Source organism: Delphinus delphis, chromosome 16 (genome assembly GCF_949987515.2).
Source record: "Delphinus delphis chromosome 16, mDelDel1.2, whole genome shotgun sequence".
Classification (NCBI taxonomy): Eukaryota; Metazoa; Chordata; class Mammalia; order Artiodactyla; family Delphinidae; genus Delphinus; species Delphinus delphis.
The window spans coordinates 59,100,405-59,119,959 of record NC_082698.1 but is presented as its reverse complement, the minus strand read 5'-3'; the positions used below and the strand labels follow the sequence as shown (position 1 = coordinate 59,119,959).

Here is a 19,555-nt window from a genome sequence, read left to right as displayed (position 1 = left end):
CAATGATATGGCTACATATTTTCAATTACCAACGCAATCTCTTATTGCTTTTATCTAATCATTTGCTATCTCTGGGCCCATAAGAAAGACTTATCAGTTGGAACAACGAAATCCACAAATGTAAAATCCAATGGGCATGCTCCTCCACCCCCAGCCATTCACAAACCCTTAAAATAAGCCTGACTCTCCTTATTTATCCTGTGACTTGGTTTCTCCCTGTTTCACAGTTTCAGAAATACAATCTAAAAAAATCACACTTTGCAGTAGTCACCTATGCAATAGTCATCAAAAGAAATCCAATATGAATCCAACCAAACCACTAGATCCAACTACCAATTCATAAAAAATATAGAGGAGAGAGAAACACGCTACAGTTTACCATACAGACACAATCAGCAAAACTTAAAATGTGGGAAAACTACAGCACAAACTACCTAGTTCTTCAACAATAAATAGAAAGGAAGAAACAGAGGCAAAACCTACAGATTAAAGGAAATGTAAAAGACTTATTAACCCATCACAATGTGTAGCCTTCATTTGGATTCTGAGTCAAAAACAAACCAACCATTAAAAAATATGACATTTATGAGATAATAGGATATTTGAATGCTCATTGGTTAAGAAGTTATTAATTTTAAAAATGATTCTTTTAGAGATATATACTAAAATATTTATGGAAAAGGTGATATAATGTCTGGGATTTGCTTCAAAATAATCCATGAGTAGGGGAAGTGGGCAGAGGTACAGATAAAACTAAACTGACCATGAGTTATAATTATTGAAACTAGGTGATGGGTACATGAAGGGGCTGTATACTATTCTGTATGCTTTTGAATATGTTTGAAATTCTCTCTCTTTTTTTTTAAAGGGCATGCACAGGATGTAAACCACCAATCTGAAGCCATGGGATCACTAATTCCCAAGTCTCTAAGAGTATGGGCACTGTCCTATGCCTTAGGTGATGAACTTTTCATCTCAGCAGTCAGTCACTTACTGTTCTTACTTTTGTGCCCTGTAATGATTTCTTCCACTAACACAGGCACAATCTTCTGTAGATTAACAGAACAATTCAAGAATGTTCTCTGCATGGAACTCACAATAACAAACAGGCTAGCTTTCCATCCTTTTATTTCTCTGTCCTTCAGGAAGCCCAGCAAGGTGATGAGCAGGTTTCCCCATCCATAAATATGCCCCTTCTCTCAAAACCCTTCAGGGCTTTGAAACAAAGCCTGGCATGAGAAGGAAATGAGGTGCAAGACCACAAGGTTTAATGGGGCACTATGAGAATGACAGGGATCAAGAGCACAGCAGGAAAAAAGCCTTCAGAAAAAGATTTCAGAATAAATAATCACATTACAATTGTCCTTACTGATAGGCTGCTGTTGACGGGAACATCATCATTCATTCAGAAGTGAGTTGCTTTCTTTCATCCTTCTCAATTACCCAAGTTCTGTGCATTTCCCCCTTTGCATGACAAACATTTCTGACTTGCCCCAGTTTCTTTTTCTTGGGAGACCCTCTATGCAGAACTGAATCAGGCAAGCAGGGTCCACTGTATAAGTCCCTACCTGTGTCCCGACTGCTCTGAGACGTGGAATCGTTCTCCACATTATAGATGACTGTTCCCTGAGAATCAGAAGAGAAGTGACTGACCACAGACTCATGGTGGGAGTGTTTGTAGGGATAGCTCTCCGTTGAGGAATCTGTTCGAGTATCACTTGAGATGGAGGGCTCCCTCCCTGAGGGAAGGAGGAGACATGCAAAGGTGAGGAAAGAGAGGACAGTGATAGAGAGGGGGCGAAGAGCTGGATGGCAACAAAGGTTCACAAGGTAAGAACTTCCTAAATGGAAGGGTGAGAAGGATATACCAGAGCCGTTCTTCCCAACACCCAACTTCAGATAACCCAGACACACAATTCCTCCCACTCCTGCCCCTACCTTGCTGAAGCCCTCCCTTTGCCTGCCATTGTGAAAAACTGTGGGGCTTTTAGAAAACCTACAGGGGGAAAAGTAGAAGAAAGGAAAAAGTTGTGAAAAGTAAGATCTACTTAGATGGCAAGTCCCAGGCCAACCTGGCACACATAACCTGTTGTTTCCCTATCCCTTGTTTCCCTATCCCATAATTTTTCTCCTATACTGCCAGAAAAGTCACTTTTAAAAATTTAAAAGCATTTTTAATATCTATGAGACATTATGGGGCAGTTATTTATACTTTGGTGTGAATTAGTTCAATTAGACTACTTTCCTCTGAACACCTAGCTGAGATAAGCACAACAGTGTAAATGGGTGTTTGACTGAAGGGAGAAGCAGCAGAGCAGGTCTGGGTGGGGCACAAGGGTGGGAAGAACATACCAAACAGGACGGAGGTACAAAAGGGAGGGGAAAAGATTCCAAGGATAAGTATCTTCTCTTTCATTATACTCAGGGCCAGCCAGCCTTAGATCCAGAAGAGGAAAAGAACATTACTTTTTCCTCCTTTTAGGAATCAAGCCAAAACCATTAGGGTTGTATTTCTATTACAGGATGAGTTTCTGAGGGATAGCCTGAAACTTTAGTAATAAAGCTGCAACTGTTTCTACAGGAAAACATGATTTAAGTTCCAAATAACTGAATTAGAAGTGAACAGCTGATTCATAAGCTAAGGAATATTGCTACCAGACTTGGCATTTTAAAACAAAAATCTCTCATCCCAAATAAAATGACGAGCTTTGTAGTAACTCATATCATTTTCTGGGTCTTAACAACTCAAGTCACTGTTAAATTGCTAGTAAGAATGAGTCATCTTAGCAATATTAGAAGGTTAAATAGTGAGGTTTCCCTCACAAACTTAATACCTCATAAGTTCCTTCTAAATGAACATAATTGAACATAATTTGAACATAATTTCCGTCTCATTTTGAGAAATGAACATAATTTCATTCTCATTTTTGAAACGGGGCCAGGTGATCTAGACAATATATTCCTAAACACTGAAGGAAACAAAGCCTGACACAACTTGGGCTTCAGCATGAGTTGGCACTTCTTTCTTATTTCTGATGAATCCTCTTTCTCCAAGCTAGGTTAAGTGCTAGGCTCATGACTGTGAGACCCTACTGTCCAGTCATCACATTGGAGTGGGGAGGGAGAAGTAAAGAGCTAGGCTGCTCACCTGAATCTTCACTATCGTAGCATGTCCCGCTGTACGACTGGAATTCAACTTGGGGGGGCAGGTCCTGGGTGGACACTGGGGTACCCTGGGGGTCTGCATAAAGCAGCAGCAAAGGCTGATAATGTCCCTTGATGCATTTGGTCACCACATCCTTCCATTTGGGCCCAATCTGAACCAGAAACAACCAGGAAAAGCATGAAAATTATACTTCATATCCATAATTCAACACATACGTTTCTACTCTATTTTTCTAAAGAAAATAAAAGAGATGAAAAGACAAGAACTGGGTAAAGAAACAACAAAAGAGATCTTGGACCTAAACTTAATGAATTTTTTTTTTTTTTTAATTTTTGGCTGCGCCATGTGGCATGTAGGATCTTAGTTCCCCAACCAGGGATCAAACCCACATCCTCTGCAGTGGAAGTGTGGAGTCTTAACCACTGGACCTTCAGGGAAGTCCCAATTAATTTTTTTTTTTTTTTTTTGCGGTACGCGGGCCTCTCACTGTTGTAGCCTCTCCCGTTGCGGAGCACAGGCTCCGGACGTGCAAGCTCAGCGGCCATGGCTCACGGGCCTAGCCACTCCGCAGCATGTGGGATCTTCCCGGACCGGGGCACGAACCCGTGTCGCCTGCATCAGCAGGCGGACTCTCAACCACTGCACCACCAGGGAAGCCCCCAATGAATTTTTTGTTAAGTCTTTTTTAATGAAATCCTTTTAGAAAGCACTAAAACCCTATAAGAGATAGGAATGATGAATAAAATTACTTTTATTCCTGTGAAACATCAATTCAATTATGAATAAAAGTTCTCAAAGCTGAATATGCTATGTGAGGGGACTTCAGTTGACTTGGTGATCAATTTCTTTTCACAGACATCAAATAAAAGCCCTTGCTTGAAATTTGCATTTCTATAATTCTCTCCTAAATATTAAAATCACCTTCACGAAGCTAAAGAGCAGACAGAAACCCTCTCACAGACTGCCTAAAAATAAGTGACATTCCGTCTCAGAGTTCACACAAGGCAGGACATAAAATGTCAAACTGCTTAGAATATACAGCTGAACCTCTCAGCCTTAGCTTTGTGCTGGATTCAGCGCTGCCATGGCAGTGGAAAAAAGTGGCAGAAGAGCCATGGAAACAACAATCCAATCAAATCCCCAAACTCACTCTCTTTTAAGTTTGATCCAGTCACATTCTTAGATGGTGTGTTCTTGGAGTCAGACCACTGGCACAGTGTTTATTTCATAATAGACGTTCAGTAAATTTATAACTGAATTATCATTTTAACTGAAACATTTATATACTTTTTACATACAAATCCGATTTAATATTTTATAAGGCAGGTATTATTTTTCAAATGAAAAACCTAAAGCTCAAAGAATTTACATAAGTTGCCCAAGATTACAACAGTAAAAAAGAGATGGAGAAGAGAATCAGGGAATTAACAAAGACTTTACTATTTGTAGAGGACACTACATAAGGCCCATGGGTTGGTGTAGATTATAGTCAGCAGTCTCCTAGCTGCTAATCTTATCACAAAAGGCTTCCTAACTCACACAGATCACCTAAACTACTTCAGCCACACACTCTGTGGTTTAGATAGTACCAAATTTCCAGCTTTAAATATCATTATAGCCTTATTTTCTCTACACTATCCCCAAAATACGTTAATCCGTGATAGAGTACTTCAGGGAGATAACAATCAGAGAATAATTTACAGCAGCCCTGGGACAAAGTATGACCCACTGTTAATTACAAGATTTGGAATTCTGAACTCTGTGCTAAGCTTATAACCTAATTTGAGGCATTAGATTGTTCTCGCTCAAATCAACGAATTAACACATTTTTTGAAAAGCCCTTTCAACTATAAATTCAGAATGGTTCTGAATGCTGGTGAGGTGATTCCGAGAAAATAACAGAAGATAAATTGATCCTGTCCTCAAGGAACTTGGTCTGTTGGGGAAGACAAGACTGACACTCTCATAAATTCAATAGATAGGCAGACAGACATTAAAATTATGAAAATGAAACACTGAAGACAAGTAACTGTCCACAGTTTTTTGTTCCATTCACCAAACACGTCAAGAAGGACTTGAATATTCCTACCTCCTTGACGTGAGCATCATCAAAATACATCCATTTGCGGATCTTTGTTTGAAAAAAGAATGTAGAATAATGTTTGCCGTAGTAACAGATCATTCCTACTAAGTACAGTTCAGACTGCTTGGCCCGGTCATCTGTTACTCTGAAAAACAGCTGTGGGGAAAGAGGAGAAAGGAAAGAACAGTCACATACTCAGCCCTCTCACATCATCTCTCAGCAGACTCCATCATTTCTTAATTAAGGTACTGACTTGCTTCTCCTTTTGCTAATCCATATTAATCATCAGAAATGAACCTAAAAAGGCAAAATTTTAGCGAAATGTCAGAGAGATAGTGGCCAAACTGGTAATGTGGTGATGTTTCTTCATAACTTTTATTTTATTTATTTATTCATTCATTCATTCATTCAAATTGCAGCAAGCGGGGGCTACTCTTCGTTGCAGTGTGTGGGTTTCTCATTGCGGTGGCTTCTCTTGTGGAGCATGAGCTCTAGGCGCGTGAGCTTCAGTAGTTGTGGCATGCAGGCTCCAGAGTGCAGGCTCAGTAGTTGTGGCGCACGGGCTTAGTTACTCCGCAGCATGTGGGATCTTCCTGGACCAGGGACCGAACCCGTGTCCCCTGCATTGGCAGGCGGATTCTTAACCACTGTGCCACCAGGGAAGTCCTCTTCATACCTTTTAATAATATTTTCTTGCTGGGGCCTATTCTAATATGAGCCAGGAATGTTAAAAAAACATAAAAACAAAACATTCTCAAGTTTCAAAGGTTATTTATCAGCTGGTGCCACAAATATAAATTTCCTGTTGAGACACTAAGTAGAAGGTAAGAAAGCCCTTAGGGGGAGCAATCCCACCATACTGGTTACCAACATTTCAATTCCTAGATATCTAGCACTGTCCTAGGTGTTAAGAGACATACAAAATATTTGAAGGCAAGGACTCTTGCCTTGAGGAATCTGTTTGGTTGAAAAATCAATCATAAAAATAAAGCTAGAATAGAACAGAATATGTAGGCTATAGAAATTTAGAAAAATGATCTTTTATTGTGCATAGCCTACTATGTCAGAGACTCCTTGGCAAGGAGACCTAAAGTAAGATCCCAGTATTCTCAACCATGGCTTAATGACATTAAAAAACAACAAGGGATCTCCTTAGTCACAGGACCATCCCAGAGGGAAACCAGCAGAAAGAAAAACACAGACTTTCTGACTGAAGGAAAACTCTGGCTGTACCTATACTAGGGTACGCCGCTGATAAGGTAAACAGCCCGTGTCTGAAGTCTGTTTCCACTAGAATTCTCTTCCAAGCCACTTCATTACCTTCTCAGCAGATGTTGGTTCCTACCATGAATTTAATATTCTAGGACTCATGTCATCAACTTCTACCTTCTTCTCCCATAGCAGAACTAGTCAGGACTGCTCACTTCTTTGACCTTACTACCTCCTATGGTTGAATACACTTCCCTATTCTACACTGGTATTAACTAATGATAAGTAGAGCATATGATAACTCTATGAATTACTTGATTTTTAACAGTAGCTAAGCTCTGCCCATTCTGTCTTTCAAGGCCAAGATCATCCCATATCTTCCCAAAAGCCTTGTTTTTGAGTGTACAGATACACACAATATATTTTTTCAAAACCCTTTAATATTTGTCATTTAGGATATACCTTTGTGTTCAGAGTTCACTGCCCTTGAGCAATAGTAAGTTAGAAGAACTCCAAGTAAGAGATAAAGGTAACTAACACTCACGTCACCCAGCTTAAGGCAGGTGCCCAGGCTGTGAATGACATCCTCTGCCAAGTCTGAGTGGTCCGAGTCCCATACCAGCCCAATTGTGATAATCTGTGGAGCGTTCATCAACACACGGCGAATCCGAATCCTCTCTCCACAGTTGCTCTGAAATACATATATAATGCTAGTGAGAAATGTTGCCCACCGACTCTGCCTCAATTCCACTAATCTCAGTGTTTCCCTCCCCACTCTGAACCCCACCCCTCACTTAACTCACCGGGCAGTTCCGCAGATCCCCCATGGTGCTGGCATTCTGCAGCAGCTCACCAAACATGCTTGGTGAGGGTTTTTCTCGTCTTTCCAGCATACAAATAGCCTGATTGCTTCGAGATGGGGAATTGAAGGGGGATGATGTTGGGAGTTGTACAGGGTTATAGCTAAATCATTCATGCAAATTCCTAACTCACATGTTTGACTTTCTTCCTCTGCCCACTATGCCAAAGCCCCTCATCCTGACCAGCCTCAGTATCCCACAGAGTAAGTGTGCCTGCCTGTCCCTAAATCCAAAGCTCATAGAATCCCCATTCCTCCTCCCACTCTGCTGGCCAGAACCTGAGACTAAGAAAAGGGGACAGATGGGAGAGGAAAGAAGGAAAACAAGGTTATTTTTAAATTACTGTTCTGAGTTCCTACAATACAGCAAATACTCAGCAATAAGGATACAAGCTATTTGGGTACCTTCAGTTAAAACCCAGTCAACTGAAGGACTGCCTAAGTATACAAACAGAGAACCCTATAAGACTCACCAAAGGGAAGTAGTGGAGATATAATGCACCATCTGGATGAAAGGCAGCGGATCAGAAGTGGCGCCACAGCTAGTACATACACACTAAGCCCAGGGAGAAAAAAGCAAAACCAGCAGCCACAGTCATTAACTGTTTTGGCACCCATTTGACATCCTACATCCTAGGATAAAGTGTTCTTGAAGAAAAGGTCTAAGAAGTGATGGGAATAGAAATAAGGTTCACCTGCTCAAACAACGTCATTGCAAATTTCTGGTGGGAGATGCAGTGTTGGGCAGTGCATATGTCCTCTTTGGTTTCATCAGCAATGTGGAAGTGAATCCTCATCAGGAGGTTTTCCTAATAGGGAAGGACAAAAAGCAGTACGTAGACAATATTTAACAAACAAAAGTACAAATTTGTTGGCAGTTTACTCAGAGAAACAGCAATCCTCCTTGAAGGGAGGAATACCTCTGATTTTTTTTTTTAATTTTTAATTTGAAATAATTATAAATTCACAGAAAGTTTCAAAAAAATTATACAGGAGGTCCATGTACCCTTCACCCAGTTTCCTCCACAGGTGACATGTTACTTAACTATAATACAATCCAAACCAGCAAATGGACATCAATAAAATCCACAGAGTTTATTCAGATTTCACCAGTTTTACATACATTCATTCGTGAGTATGTGTAGCTCCATGCAATTTTATCACATGTATAGTCATGTAAACACTCCCACAATTAAGATATAAAACTCTTTCATCACCACAAAGCTCCCTTCTGCTATTCCTTTAACACTTTACCCACTCAATTCCAAACCTAACCCTTAGCAACCACTAACATGTTGTCCCATCTCTATAATTTTATTATTTCAAGAATGTTAAATAAATGAGATCATATAGTATATAACCTAGTGATACTGCGTTTTTCACTCATCATTACTCCCTTTAGATCATTCAACTTGTTACATAAATCAACAGTTCATTCCTTTTTATTGCTGCACAGTATTCCCTGATATAGAAGTACCCCAGTTTGTTTCACCATCTACCCATTAAAAGCATCTGGGCTTTTTTACTTTGGGGCTATCACAAATAAAGCTTCTCTGAACATTCATGTACAGGTTTTTGTATGAACATATGTTTTCATCTCTCTGGGATTCACGTACAGGAATCTAACTGCTGAATCATATGGTAGTTTGCAAGTTTAGTTTTTTAAGAAACTGCCAAAGTGTTTTCCAGAGTGGCTATACCATTGTTCATTCCTACCAGCAATAAATCAGTGATCCAGTTTCTCAGGGGCACCTCTGATTTTGGCCTATATTTTACCCTATAATAGGATGTATATCACTCAGATTGTTTAATGGTTGCATAGAGTCTTTTGAAGGTTGATGAATAGAACCCAGAGTTGAGAAGAGTGAGGGTCCTCTACTAAAAGTCACTGGGAGCAAAGTAGCCATCTACATAGCACATCACACTTGTGCTAAGGACTCAGCTATTCTCTGTTTAATTATCTTTACTATGCAGGAGCTCTCAAACTGTGGTCCCCAGACCAGCAGCATCAGTGTTAGCATCACCTAGGAACTTGTTAAGAGATATTCTTGGGACCCATTCCAGACATACTGAAACAGAAACTCAAGGGAGTTGAGCCCAGAAATTTGTATTTGAATGGGCCTTGTCTCCTCTGAAGGTGAGAGCTACTGTTCTGTGCGATGGCAAGCACAAAACTACCCTAAGCCTGAAGGAAAAAGAATAAACCCACTAGGCAATTCATACTTTATTAGCAGAAACAACTTATAGAAACTAGGGAAATTCCTAGTTATAACTGTAGAGACCAGGAGCACAGTAAAGTAGCCAGTCCCTGATGGAGACCATCCACAGTCTCACCCCATATCAAAGAGGGCCAGAGGCCAGCACTTACAAAGCACTCCGCAGCATCGTCCATAATTCCCAGCTGGAAACGCTGTTCATCCTGAAAAGTCTTTGCCAGAGCACTGCGGAGAGTGTCAGATGGAAGCACTTTTTCAGTACTGCACTGAAACTGGTTAAAGATTCCCTGTAGGGAAGAGGTTAGACAAGGGGAAAAGCACAATGCTGTTACTGAGCTTCGAGGCATCCCAGTCTGTCATGCTAGGATCTCCATGCTTACAGCTATGGAGCCAAATGTACTTTGAATGTATTGATATGCTTGCAGTTAGTTACAAAAAAGTAAAAAAAAACGAGACTCATAATAAAGGGCATGATATGTGCTAATAAGGATCCTTGCTCTTCCATCTGAGTGTGACACCATCAAGGACTCATTAGGAGAGACCGTTGTCATGAATTAATGCAATGCAGTTACCTCTGATTTCCTCTGATATAGAAAGAGGTAGATGGTCTACAATAAATAAAGATAAATTATATGTCACTGAATTGGTAAATTATTCTCTGGGGGCTCATCGTATGAAACTTGGCCCCTTCTTTTAAATTGTTTAGCTACTATAAAATTACCCAAAAGTAAAAAGAATAATATAACAAATACCTACGTGTCTAACACTAAGAAATAAACATTCTATCATGTTTACTTCCAATCTACAGATAAAGCTAAAGTCCCCTTTAAGACCAGCCACTCACTATGAGTTTGTTGCACAATCTTCTGTTTATAATACTTCTACATATATTTGTATGTGTGTATATATGTGTGTGTGTATGTATATAACCCTCAATAATACATAGTATGCTTGTGTGTATGTGTCTTTCATGTAAAAAGTATCACACTGAATTTTACTTTTTTAAAAAATTCAGCATTCTTTTTGAGGTTAGCCATATATTTCATCCTTTTCCCCTGCTGTATAGTATTATATCATGTTACTACATCACATCTATTTATCCATTTGTATAGTATTATATCATGTTACTATATCACATCTATTTATCCATTTCTTTATTGACAGATATTTTAACAGTCTCCAATTTTTTGCTATTGTAAAGAGGCTATGCCAGCTTAAACTTCTACCAGTGCATGAATATAAATAAATTTCCCCATATCCTTATCAGCAATTAATACAGTCAGACTGGTTAATTTTAGTCTTTCTAACTACATTTAGTTTTTCTGGGTCTTCTATGAGTATTACTTGCAGAAAATACCTTCTTCTAGTCTTCTGGTATCTTTCAAGTGCAGCAGTTTTTTATTTTGCTGTAACTAAATGTATCTACCTTCTCCATCTTTACCTATATCTGAAACAATGATGAATATGATATCCAGAGAATGGAAACAAAGAGTGGCAACAAGTGGCACCTGCTTTGAGGTGTCCTTCTCAAGTGGTATTGGATCCTCTGCACAGAGATTTTAGAATGTGCTCCTTGACATCACATAGCCCAGATCCACACTAAACCACCAGATAAACAACTCACCCAACAATTAGTTACATGTCAACATGCCAAAGAATGTCACCAGCTTGAAATCCTCATTAGTAATTTATTCATATAAAAAAATTCCAGGGTTACTTTCAGACTTACTAACGAGACCAGAAATTAGATCACTTTTATAAACCTACCTATGTGAGCTAAGAATAGGAGGTCCCACCAACCTAGAATGGCTAATTATTGGTCCTCATTTTACTTGACATTTTACTTGCAGTAGCTCAGTCACTCATTCCCTTCAGATTTTTACCCAAATATTACCTTCTCAATATAGTATTTCTGGATCATTTTATTTAAAATTGCAAGCTCCACCCACTCTTTCTAAACTTCCCACCCTTGTTTTATTTTTCCCTTTGGCACTTTTACCAGCAGTCATACCATGTATATTACTTATTTATTGTCTAACTGTACTCTCTAGAATATGAAGACAGAAATTTTTGCCCTTTAATTCCTTGCTACACTCCCAGCATCTATAATAGTAATGGCATGTAGGCCATCAACAACTAGTTTTGAATGAATGATTTTATATGGTTAGATCTTATTAAGGGAAAATATTAACTCCCTTCTCTCTCTCTCTTTTTTTTTTTTTTTGCGGTATGCGGGCCTCTCACTGTTGTGGCCTCTCCCGTTGCGGAGCACAGGCTCCGGACGTGCAGTTTCAGCCGCCACGGCTCACGGGCCCAGCCGCTCCGCGGCATGTGGGATCTTCCCGGACCGGGGCACGAACCCGTGTCGCCTGCATCGGCAGGTGGACTCTCAACCACTGCGCCACCAGGGAAGCCCTCCCTTCTCTTTTATAAGCACATAAAGAATCACCTAGAAAAGGTGAAAATTTTTCTTAAGGTAACACAACTGGTTCAAGCAAAATGGGACTAAACCTTGTTCTGCTAATTTCAAGAGACCTCTGTTCTCTTACTAGCATCATTCCACCTCATACACACTGAACATCTATCTCTATAGCAACTTGAGAACAATTTACTATGAACTCTGCTATTATTTCCCTACAAACAATTCCATATGATGTGGAGGAGGCAGCACCAGAAAAACATATTTAGTATTACTTAATAAGCATGGGGCTGGGGGGAAATCTATTATAATTACTTTATTTTGGAGTGACCTAGAAAGTTTTAACAAGTCTATTATAAGATCAGGTAAAGACAGAGCAAGACCTTCCATAATTTGTTGCTGGAAGTGGAAGAATGTCTATCAGTGACTCCTTAAACTAGACCAAAAGTAAAGGTCTGGGTCCACAGTTAAACACTCCTAGAGGGCAACTGGATATCTGCCAAGTGACCAATGGGATTTTGAAACTTGGGGAAATGTGAAGAAAAAAGGAAAAGGAAGGTAGGAAAAGAAGTAGTGGCTGCTTCTACATAAGGTAATCTGAACAATTAATGATATGCTGAAGGGAAGTCACCTCAGCTTTGCAAAACTTAGTGACCACTATCATATCCTAACCTGCCACTCTTCTCAACTGTTAATGGTAAGACATTAATGCTGACAAAGGCTCTACCTCTAGAGCAAGGGATGGATGAGGTTTGGTCCTTTGTTCAGAGTCTCAAACCGGTTCCAAGACAAACCAATGGAAAATTAGTTTCAGGATAGTTCTGTACAAACACAACAAATGCAAACTGCAGCCCCTTTAGTCTCTCTCAACTGGGTTTCCTCAAGAATTAATACTCTAAAGCAACAGTTCCTAATGAATTAACTTCTCTCCTATGCATAGTACTAGTTATGTTACCATCCTAGAGAGAATTAAGAAAATAGTCACTCAAAATACTTTCTGTGTTCTGTGGTTCAGATGACCCTGTTTGAGAAAGGACAGAGATCCACTGAGAGATGGCATAGAGTAATAGTTAAGAGTATGGACTCTGGAACCATAGTATTTGGGTTCAAAATCCCAGCCCTGTTACTTACCATCTATATGACCTTGGACAAGTTACCTAACTTCTCTATGCTTCAGTTTCCTCTTCTAAAAGAGAATTAATAATAGTATTTACCTCCTAGGATTATTTGAGGATTAAATAAGTTATCTATCTTTCTACTTATATCTTAGACTAAAGTCTGACCGTATCAAAGTGCTATCTAAGTGTTAACTGTTATTATAATCATTCTATTTGGGATTCATTTTAGGTTACTGCCTGCTACTGATGTATGAAGAAGGGCCTTGAGAGTCAGAAAGGCTTCTACCTTGAGCTACCTACCCAGTCTCTAAGGTCTAGGTACAAAGGAAGAAATTCTTCTCTATTCTGCTGCTTGTATTCAAGAGAGGCAGATTTCCCATGACCTAGATAACAAGGGTTTTAGCACAGAAAAAGAAAGACTTAAAGTCAGAGCTCTGACTGCGCCCATAGTGGATATGCAACAACAGATCTGGCTCTTGTGTTCAGTGGCATCATCTCCATGCTACTCTTTTTTTAACCTCTTAATTACGAACAGCTTTCTCCACACACACTGAGTATCTGAATGTATTCAGAATAGCCTCTGCCTGCATCTTCTTTATTTTCTTATTCAATATTTTAATTATTGTTACCGGTATTGCTCTGCCACTGTTAGGAAGAAGCAAGTGTATCAGGGATGACGCAGCCTGAGCCTGCCCAGCATGCATCTGTGAGCTGCAGCTCTGGAAGAAGCTGTAGCACAAAGCCCCTCTGTTAGGGCAGCACACTAACCCCTGTGTGTCCCTCTCACATGAGCACAAGGCAGGAATGGGCCTCCTCCTGTTCCCTTTTTCACCCTCCTCCCACCTTTCCCAGAGGGAGATCCTGTTCACACCAAAGAAAGCCAAGAACATTTAGTTCAGCAATAAGAACAGGTGGTAGCACCAATAAGGAACAAAAACTGGTATTCTTCCAATTGCTGAGTTCTATGGCAGAGAGGGAGAAAGGGCAGGAAGAACCAAAACCCAGGAATCATTTTCCCCTGTGGGGTCCCTGATGGTTTCACTTCAATAAAGAAAAAACCCACCTTTGAGGTTTCTCTCTGCCGTTCTTCACAGAGTGAAACCAAAGAGGTCTTCCTTTTCACTCTCAGGAAAAGGCAAATTACTTTTTGTTTGTTAACTATTTTCTTGGATGCAGTGCAAAAGCAACAAGACTAATGACTAAAAGCAGGTGCTTCCCCATCCATCTCTCTTGGATCAAGTAGCAAACAATTCTACCCACAGGAGCATATAATTATTTGGATTAGTAAGAACCATGTAAATAAGATAAAAGTGCCATAAAGACAGAAAGTCTTTGTGCTTTGTCATCTACAAATGCAGCTGTTGCTTAAGTTTTTCCTTTTTTTCCCCCTAAAACACAGACTTTGTCTTTAAGGAGGGAACAGCTGTCTATTTCTCTCTCAGAATTTCCTATCTTTGCATCAAAAAGAAGTCATGAGTAGAGAAGATACAGGTCAAGAAAAAGGGCTGTCACTAAATTTGATGCTTTATGGGCCCAAGGTCTTTGAAAAGTGCCCCAGTCAGCAGTTCAGCTCATCCCTGAGAGGTGTCCAGCAACACCTTCTACAAAGGCGTGACACATGTTATACACTACTACTAACTCAATTCTTAGAGTTTCTCTTCTTGATCTAAGCTTCCCAAATCTATCATTTTGGCTTTCATAACTATCCCTTTTTTTCCACACCTCCTGTAAATCATAGACCTAAATAAACCATAAACCTAGATGTGGCCAATCGAGTCTGTTTGTAAACACAACCCTTTGAAAGGAAAATAAAGGAGCTACTCCTTGAGAGTCACTGACTGCTGGAAAATAGAACTTTCACCCTAGATTTGTATGTTCAAAAGAATGTTGAACGTTTTCTTTCAAGAGGGGAAAGAATATTGAAATGTTTACCATTTTGGCATCCAAACCAGTAACACTGGATTTTTAACATTTTATTGCCAAAAAGTTCAAACAGGGCTTCCCTGGTGGCGCAGTGGTTGAGAGTCCGCCTGCCGATGCAGGGGACGCGGGTTTGTGCCCCGGTCCAGGAGGATCCCACATGCCGCGGAGCGGCTGGGCCCGTGAGCCATGGCCGCTGAGCCTGCACATCCGGAGCCTGTGCTCCGCAACGGGAGAGGCCACAGCAGTGAGAGGCCCGCGTACCGCAAAAAAAAAAAAAAAAAGTTCAAACATACAAGGGTAGACAAAATAGCACAATAAATTCCCATGTACCTATCATCCAACCTCAACCATTACTAACCTGTGGCCAAACTCATTTCATATATACCACCCACCCTCCTCCCAGATCATTTTGAAACAAATGCCAGACATTATTCATCTGTAAATATGTCAGGATATGCCTCTAAAAAATAAGAACCCTTTTTGTTTAAAACATAACCATATAATAAACCCTTTCTCTAGTGTTCAGTGATTTTTTTGTGATATAACAGAATCAGTGATTACATCTCCCCTGACAAGTGTGAGCTGCAACTCCCAAGGTTTGTAGTCTATGAGCTGACCAAATATGTGTTCTTCAAATTAAAGTTGTTAAATATAACAACTTTAGTGACAATTCAGTGACAATTCTGAAGTGACATTTACGCAGTAAAAACAAAAGGAAAGGTACCTATGTAAAGTGATGGCTATGTTAATTAGCTTGTTGTAGTGATCATTTCACAATATACGTATATATCAAAACATCAAGTTGTGTGCCTTAAATCTCATAATTTTTATTTGTGAATTATACCGCAATAAAACTGAAAAAAAACACTTAACCATAATACCACTACCACACTCAGAAAAAGGTATGCAGTCAGTTTAACAGAAATTCTTGCTCCAGGAAGAGAAAGCAGAGAACAGCTGGCCAGTTTCTCTCTTGAGATTCTTTAACCTTATGTCTTAAAATAGCTACCTTCTAGACTTCCTTATTAGAAAATTACCCACATATCCTATATCAGTCCGTTTAAATCAAATTCAGTTACCAATACCATATCTCCCCATGAGTTTAGGGCTTTATTTGCATTCAATTTATAACCCAATACCTTGGACTTACAGTGGTGAAGCAAAAGACCATCATAAACTTACCTTTCACACGCATTCCTGCTACCTATGCAAAAATGACACCCACATACACAAAGGCAGAGACACAGATAGAAACAACAAGACCTCAAGACAGTGGACAGACAGAGACAGGCCAAATTCACCAGGGAATAGTATTGCTTTTAGTGGGAAATCATAAACTAATATTGAGATTTATAAAAATGTAACAGTCATTCTGGAATTTTTGCCAAGATCAGAAATGTAGGACCTTAAAGATGACCAACAGTATTCAAATCAAATTTTAAGAATCAATATCAAAGCCACTTACCCCACAGGGGAAATAAAAAGGGGGACCCGTCTGGACATGAACAAAGATTTTGAGATTGTATAAGTTTCAGGTTCTGCCATAAACTCTGGAAAGAATCATGATGATCTGCTATATTTTTCCTTATAGTCATACCCCTCTATTTGAAATACCATGTAAAATTCTGAACTCCAGAATTTTTAAAAGGATAAGAGCCTGAGTTTTATACTATCCAAGTTATGTCAATGACTAAATTAGTCAAGAATATTTAGGTACAGGGCTTCCCTGGTGGCGCAGTGGTTAAGAATCTGCCTGCCAATGCAGGGGACAAGGGTTCAAGCCCTGGTCCAGGAAGATTCCACCTGATGCAGAGCAACTAAGCCTGGGTGCCACAACTACTGAGTCTGCACTCTAGAGCCCGCGAGCCATAACTACTGAAGCCTGCACGCCTAGAGCCCGTGCTCCGCAGCAAAAGAAGCCACCGCAATGAGAAGCCCGCGCACCGCAACGAAGAGTAGCCCCAACTTGCTGCAACTAGAGAAAGCCCGCACACAGCAGCAAAGACTCATGGCAGCCAAAAATAAAATAAATTAATTTTAAAAAAAGAAGAATATTTAGGTACAACCTAATACAACTTTAAGAAAGGTTAACCAGGGCTTCCCTGGTGGCGCAGTGGTTGAGAGTCCGCCTGCCGATGCAGGGGACACGGGTTCGTGCCCCGGTCTGGGAAGATCCCACATGCCGCGGAGCGGTTGGGCCCATGAGCCATGGCCGCTGAGTCTGCGTCTCCAGAGCCTGTGCTCCTCAACGGGAGAGGCCACAACAGTGAGAGGCCCGCGTACCACAAAAAAAAAAAAAAAGAAAGGTTAACCAAAAGACCACACAAATATGTTCATATCACATAGATAAGCATAACAGGAAGGAAGTTCAATTCAAATGGATAGGTGCATTAGACATAAGGACATACCTTCCTTATGTGAGGGCTATTTATTACTAGCTAAAATTTCCAGGTAACATACTAGAAATCTAATTTCCTGGCTTAAATAAATAGCCAGTCTAGGATAATGGGTTTACTCCTCTGATAGTGGCCATGACTATAGGACAATGAAGAACCTTCCATTCCTACAGTCTACAAAAAAATGACCAGACTAATTCCTTATACCACTTTACTCGATATGTTTATGCTTCAGTCCCCAGTAAAGGAATAGCTACATGGTACACAATAAAAAAATATCGAGAGATTTGTTCCCTGAACTCTCAAATTTCCCCTCAATTAACAAGTGAGCTATCAGCAGAACACAGACTTTCCTGCCCCTTCACAACAGTCTTACTGTTCTACAGGTACAGACTTACATTCCAGGACCCCTATATACAAAAACCTATTTCCTACCTACCTACCTCCATCACCACCACCATTCCCTGGCTTTTATTCCTTATACTGACATCCTTTAAAGAAAATCACTAATTGAGAAGGTTTGTTGGATTTAATCAATCAATGCAGCATTCTTCTTTGCCTATAACAAAAAACACTCTGTCCTACATCCTGGCACTGTAAAGCCTCTAGTACAATCCCTGGAAGGAGAACAAAATCTTTGTGGCATACTAAGTACAGAGGACGGATTTCCTCCTCTGGACAGAGATAAATAAATAAACCAATACCAAAGTCAAGTCATACCCTGGGGGCCAGGGTGTAAGAGCAGACTCAATATGAATAATAAATCAGAGCTCTGGGCTATAGGCATGACAACAGTTTAGGTCAGGAAAAATCTTTCAGTAATACTAGGTGGGAATAAATTTGGTATTTTAGAAGGGACAGGGTAATTAGCACACAAATTTCTCTTTTTTTTTTATAAATTTATGTTTTCATTTATTTATTTTTGGCTGTGCTAGGTCTTCGCTGCTGCGCAAGGGCTTTCTCTAGTTGCACGGTGAGCAGGGGCCACTCTCCATTGCGGTGTACGGGCCTCTCACTGCGGTGGCCTCTCCTGCTGCAGAGCATGGGCTCTAGGCACGCGGGCTTCAATAGTTGTGGTGCACGGGCCCAGATGCTCCGCGGCATGTGGGATCCTCCCGGACCAGGGCCCAAACCGGTGTCCCCTGCATTGGCAGGCAGACTCTTAACCACTGCGCCACCAGGGAAGTCCCCCACAAATCTCTTCTATTTGCTAAGTCAGAGTTGAAATGCATTGCGGTTCAAAGTAAGCAGAAAGACAAACTAACACAAATTCTTCATTAATAATTTGCATGCAAGATTTTGAGACTGTAATTACTTTAGGGACTTAGTGTCAAGTAACACAGAAAAAAAAAAAAACAGTATATTTTACAGGACCAAAAGAAATGGATTATCATAAACATTGTGTACAAACCACCAAAAAGTACTGGATGCAACATATACTATGGTACCAATGAAGATCACTAGGCACAGGACTACTGGCAGACGTTCATAGAGCAGAAGAAAAAAACAAAAATATTGAAGAAGACATGATCCAAAAGGTATTCACATAAGGCCAGTAGTAAATGCATTTTAAGTAAACAACTGCAGAGAGAGCACGGACACATATCTTTCAGCCAGACTTGGAAGGGCAAATCCTTCATCCAAACATCAGATTAAGGGAAAGTTAGCTAGCTTCTGACTCATCAAGGAACATGTTTGTGTTTCTTTTTGTACTTAATAGTAGGTTCTAGAGATAAGCAATTATGCTCTAACATAAATAATTCTGACTTTATAAAGAACTGGCAAGTTTTGCAGAGTACTTCAAATTCAGGAAGTTTGGAATCTCTTGTTTTAAAAAAAATCTAAGAAATAAGAATTTTACAAATCAAACAGCATTAAAGAATGCAAACAGGTCATGAAGTATCAGCAAAAAAGAATTCTTATTAGCCTCATCAAATATTCCTCCTTTTTAAATAGGAGGCAGAGAAAAATATATATAATTACACCCATAGAGAAAAAAATATATAGAATACACCCACACTGGGACACCACAAAGTTAACATGTAACTTAACGGCAGGATACCAGATAACTGCTCTGCAGACAGAATCCCAGACTTTGACTTCTTACGTCAGCAGATCTTTCCCACCATCAACCCCCCTTCCTGCCTCCCTCCTCCCCTCCCCCAC

General features: G+C 40.1%; 1 protein-coding gene across 2 annotated transcripts in view; it reads right to left on the bottom strand.

Moving 5' to 3' along the window:
• USP54 (ubiquitin specific peptidase 54) overlaps nucleotides 1-19,555 on the bottom strand; it is a 109,918-nt gene that overhangs the window by 36,019 nt on the left and 54,344 nt on the right. For both annotated transcript variants that reach the window (XM_060034788.1, XM_060034789.1), the window contains 8 exons: nucleotides 9,686-9,820; nucleotides 8,013-8,126; nucleotides 7,791-7,873; nucleotides 7,262-7,367; nucleotides 7,003-7,149; nucleotides 5,256-5,405; nucleotides 3,149-3,317; nucleotides 1,569-1,739 (listed from right to left, as the gene is read on the bottom strand). In XM_060034788.1, coding sequence (XP_059890771.1) covers nucleotides 1,569-1,739; nucleotides 3,149-3,317; nucleotides 5,256-5,405; nucleotides 7,003-7,149; nucleotides 7,262-7,367; nucleotides 7,791-7,873; nucleotides 8,013-8,126; nucleotides 9,686-9,820 — 1,075 coding nt within the window. The remainder of the gene's footprint in view (nucleotides 1-1,568; nucleotides 1,740-3,148; nucleotides 3,318-5,255; nucleotides 5,406-7,002; nucleotides 7,150-7,261; nucleotides 7,368-7,790; nucleotides 7,874-8,012; nucleotides 8,127-9,685; nucleotides 9,821-19,555) is intronic.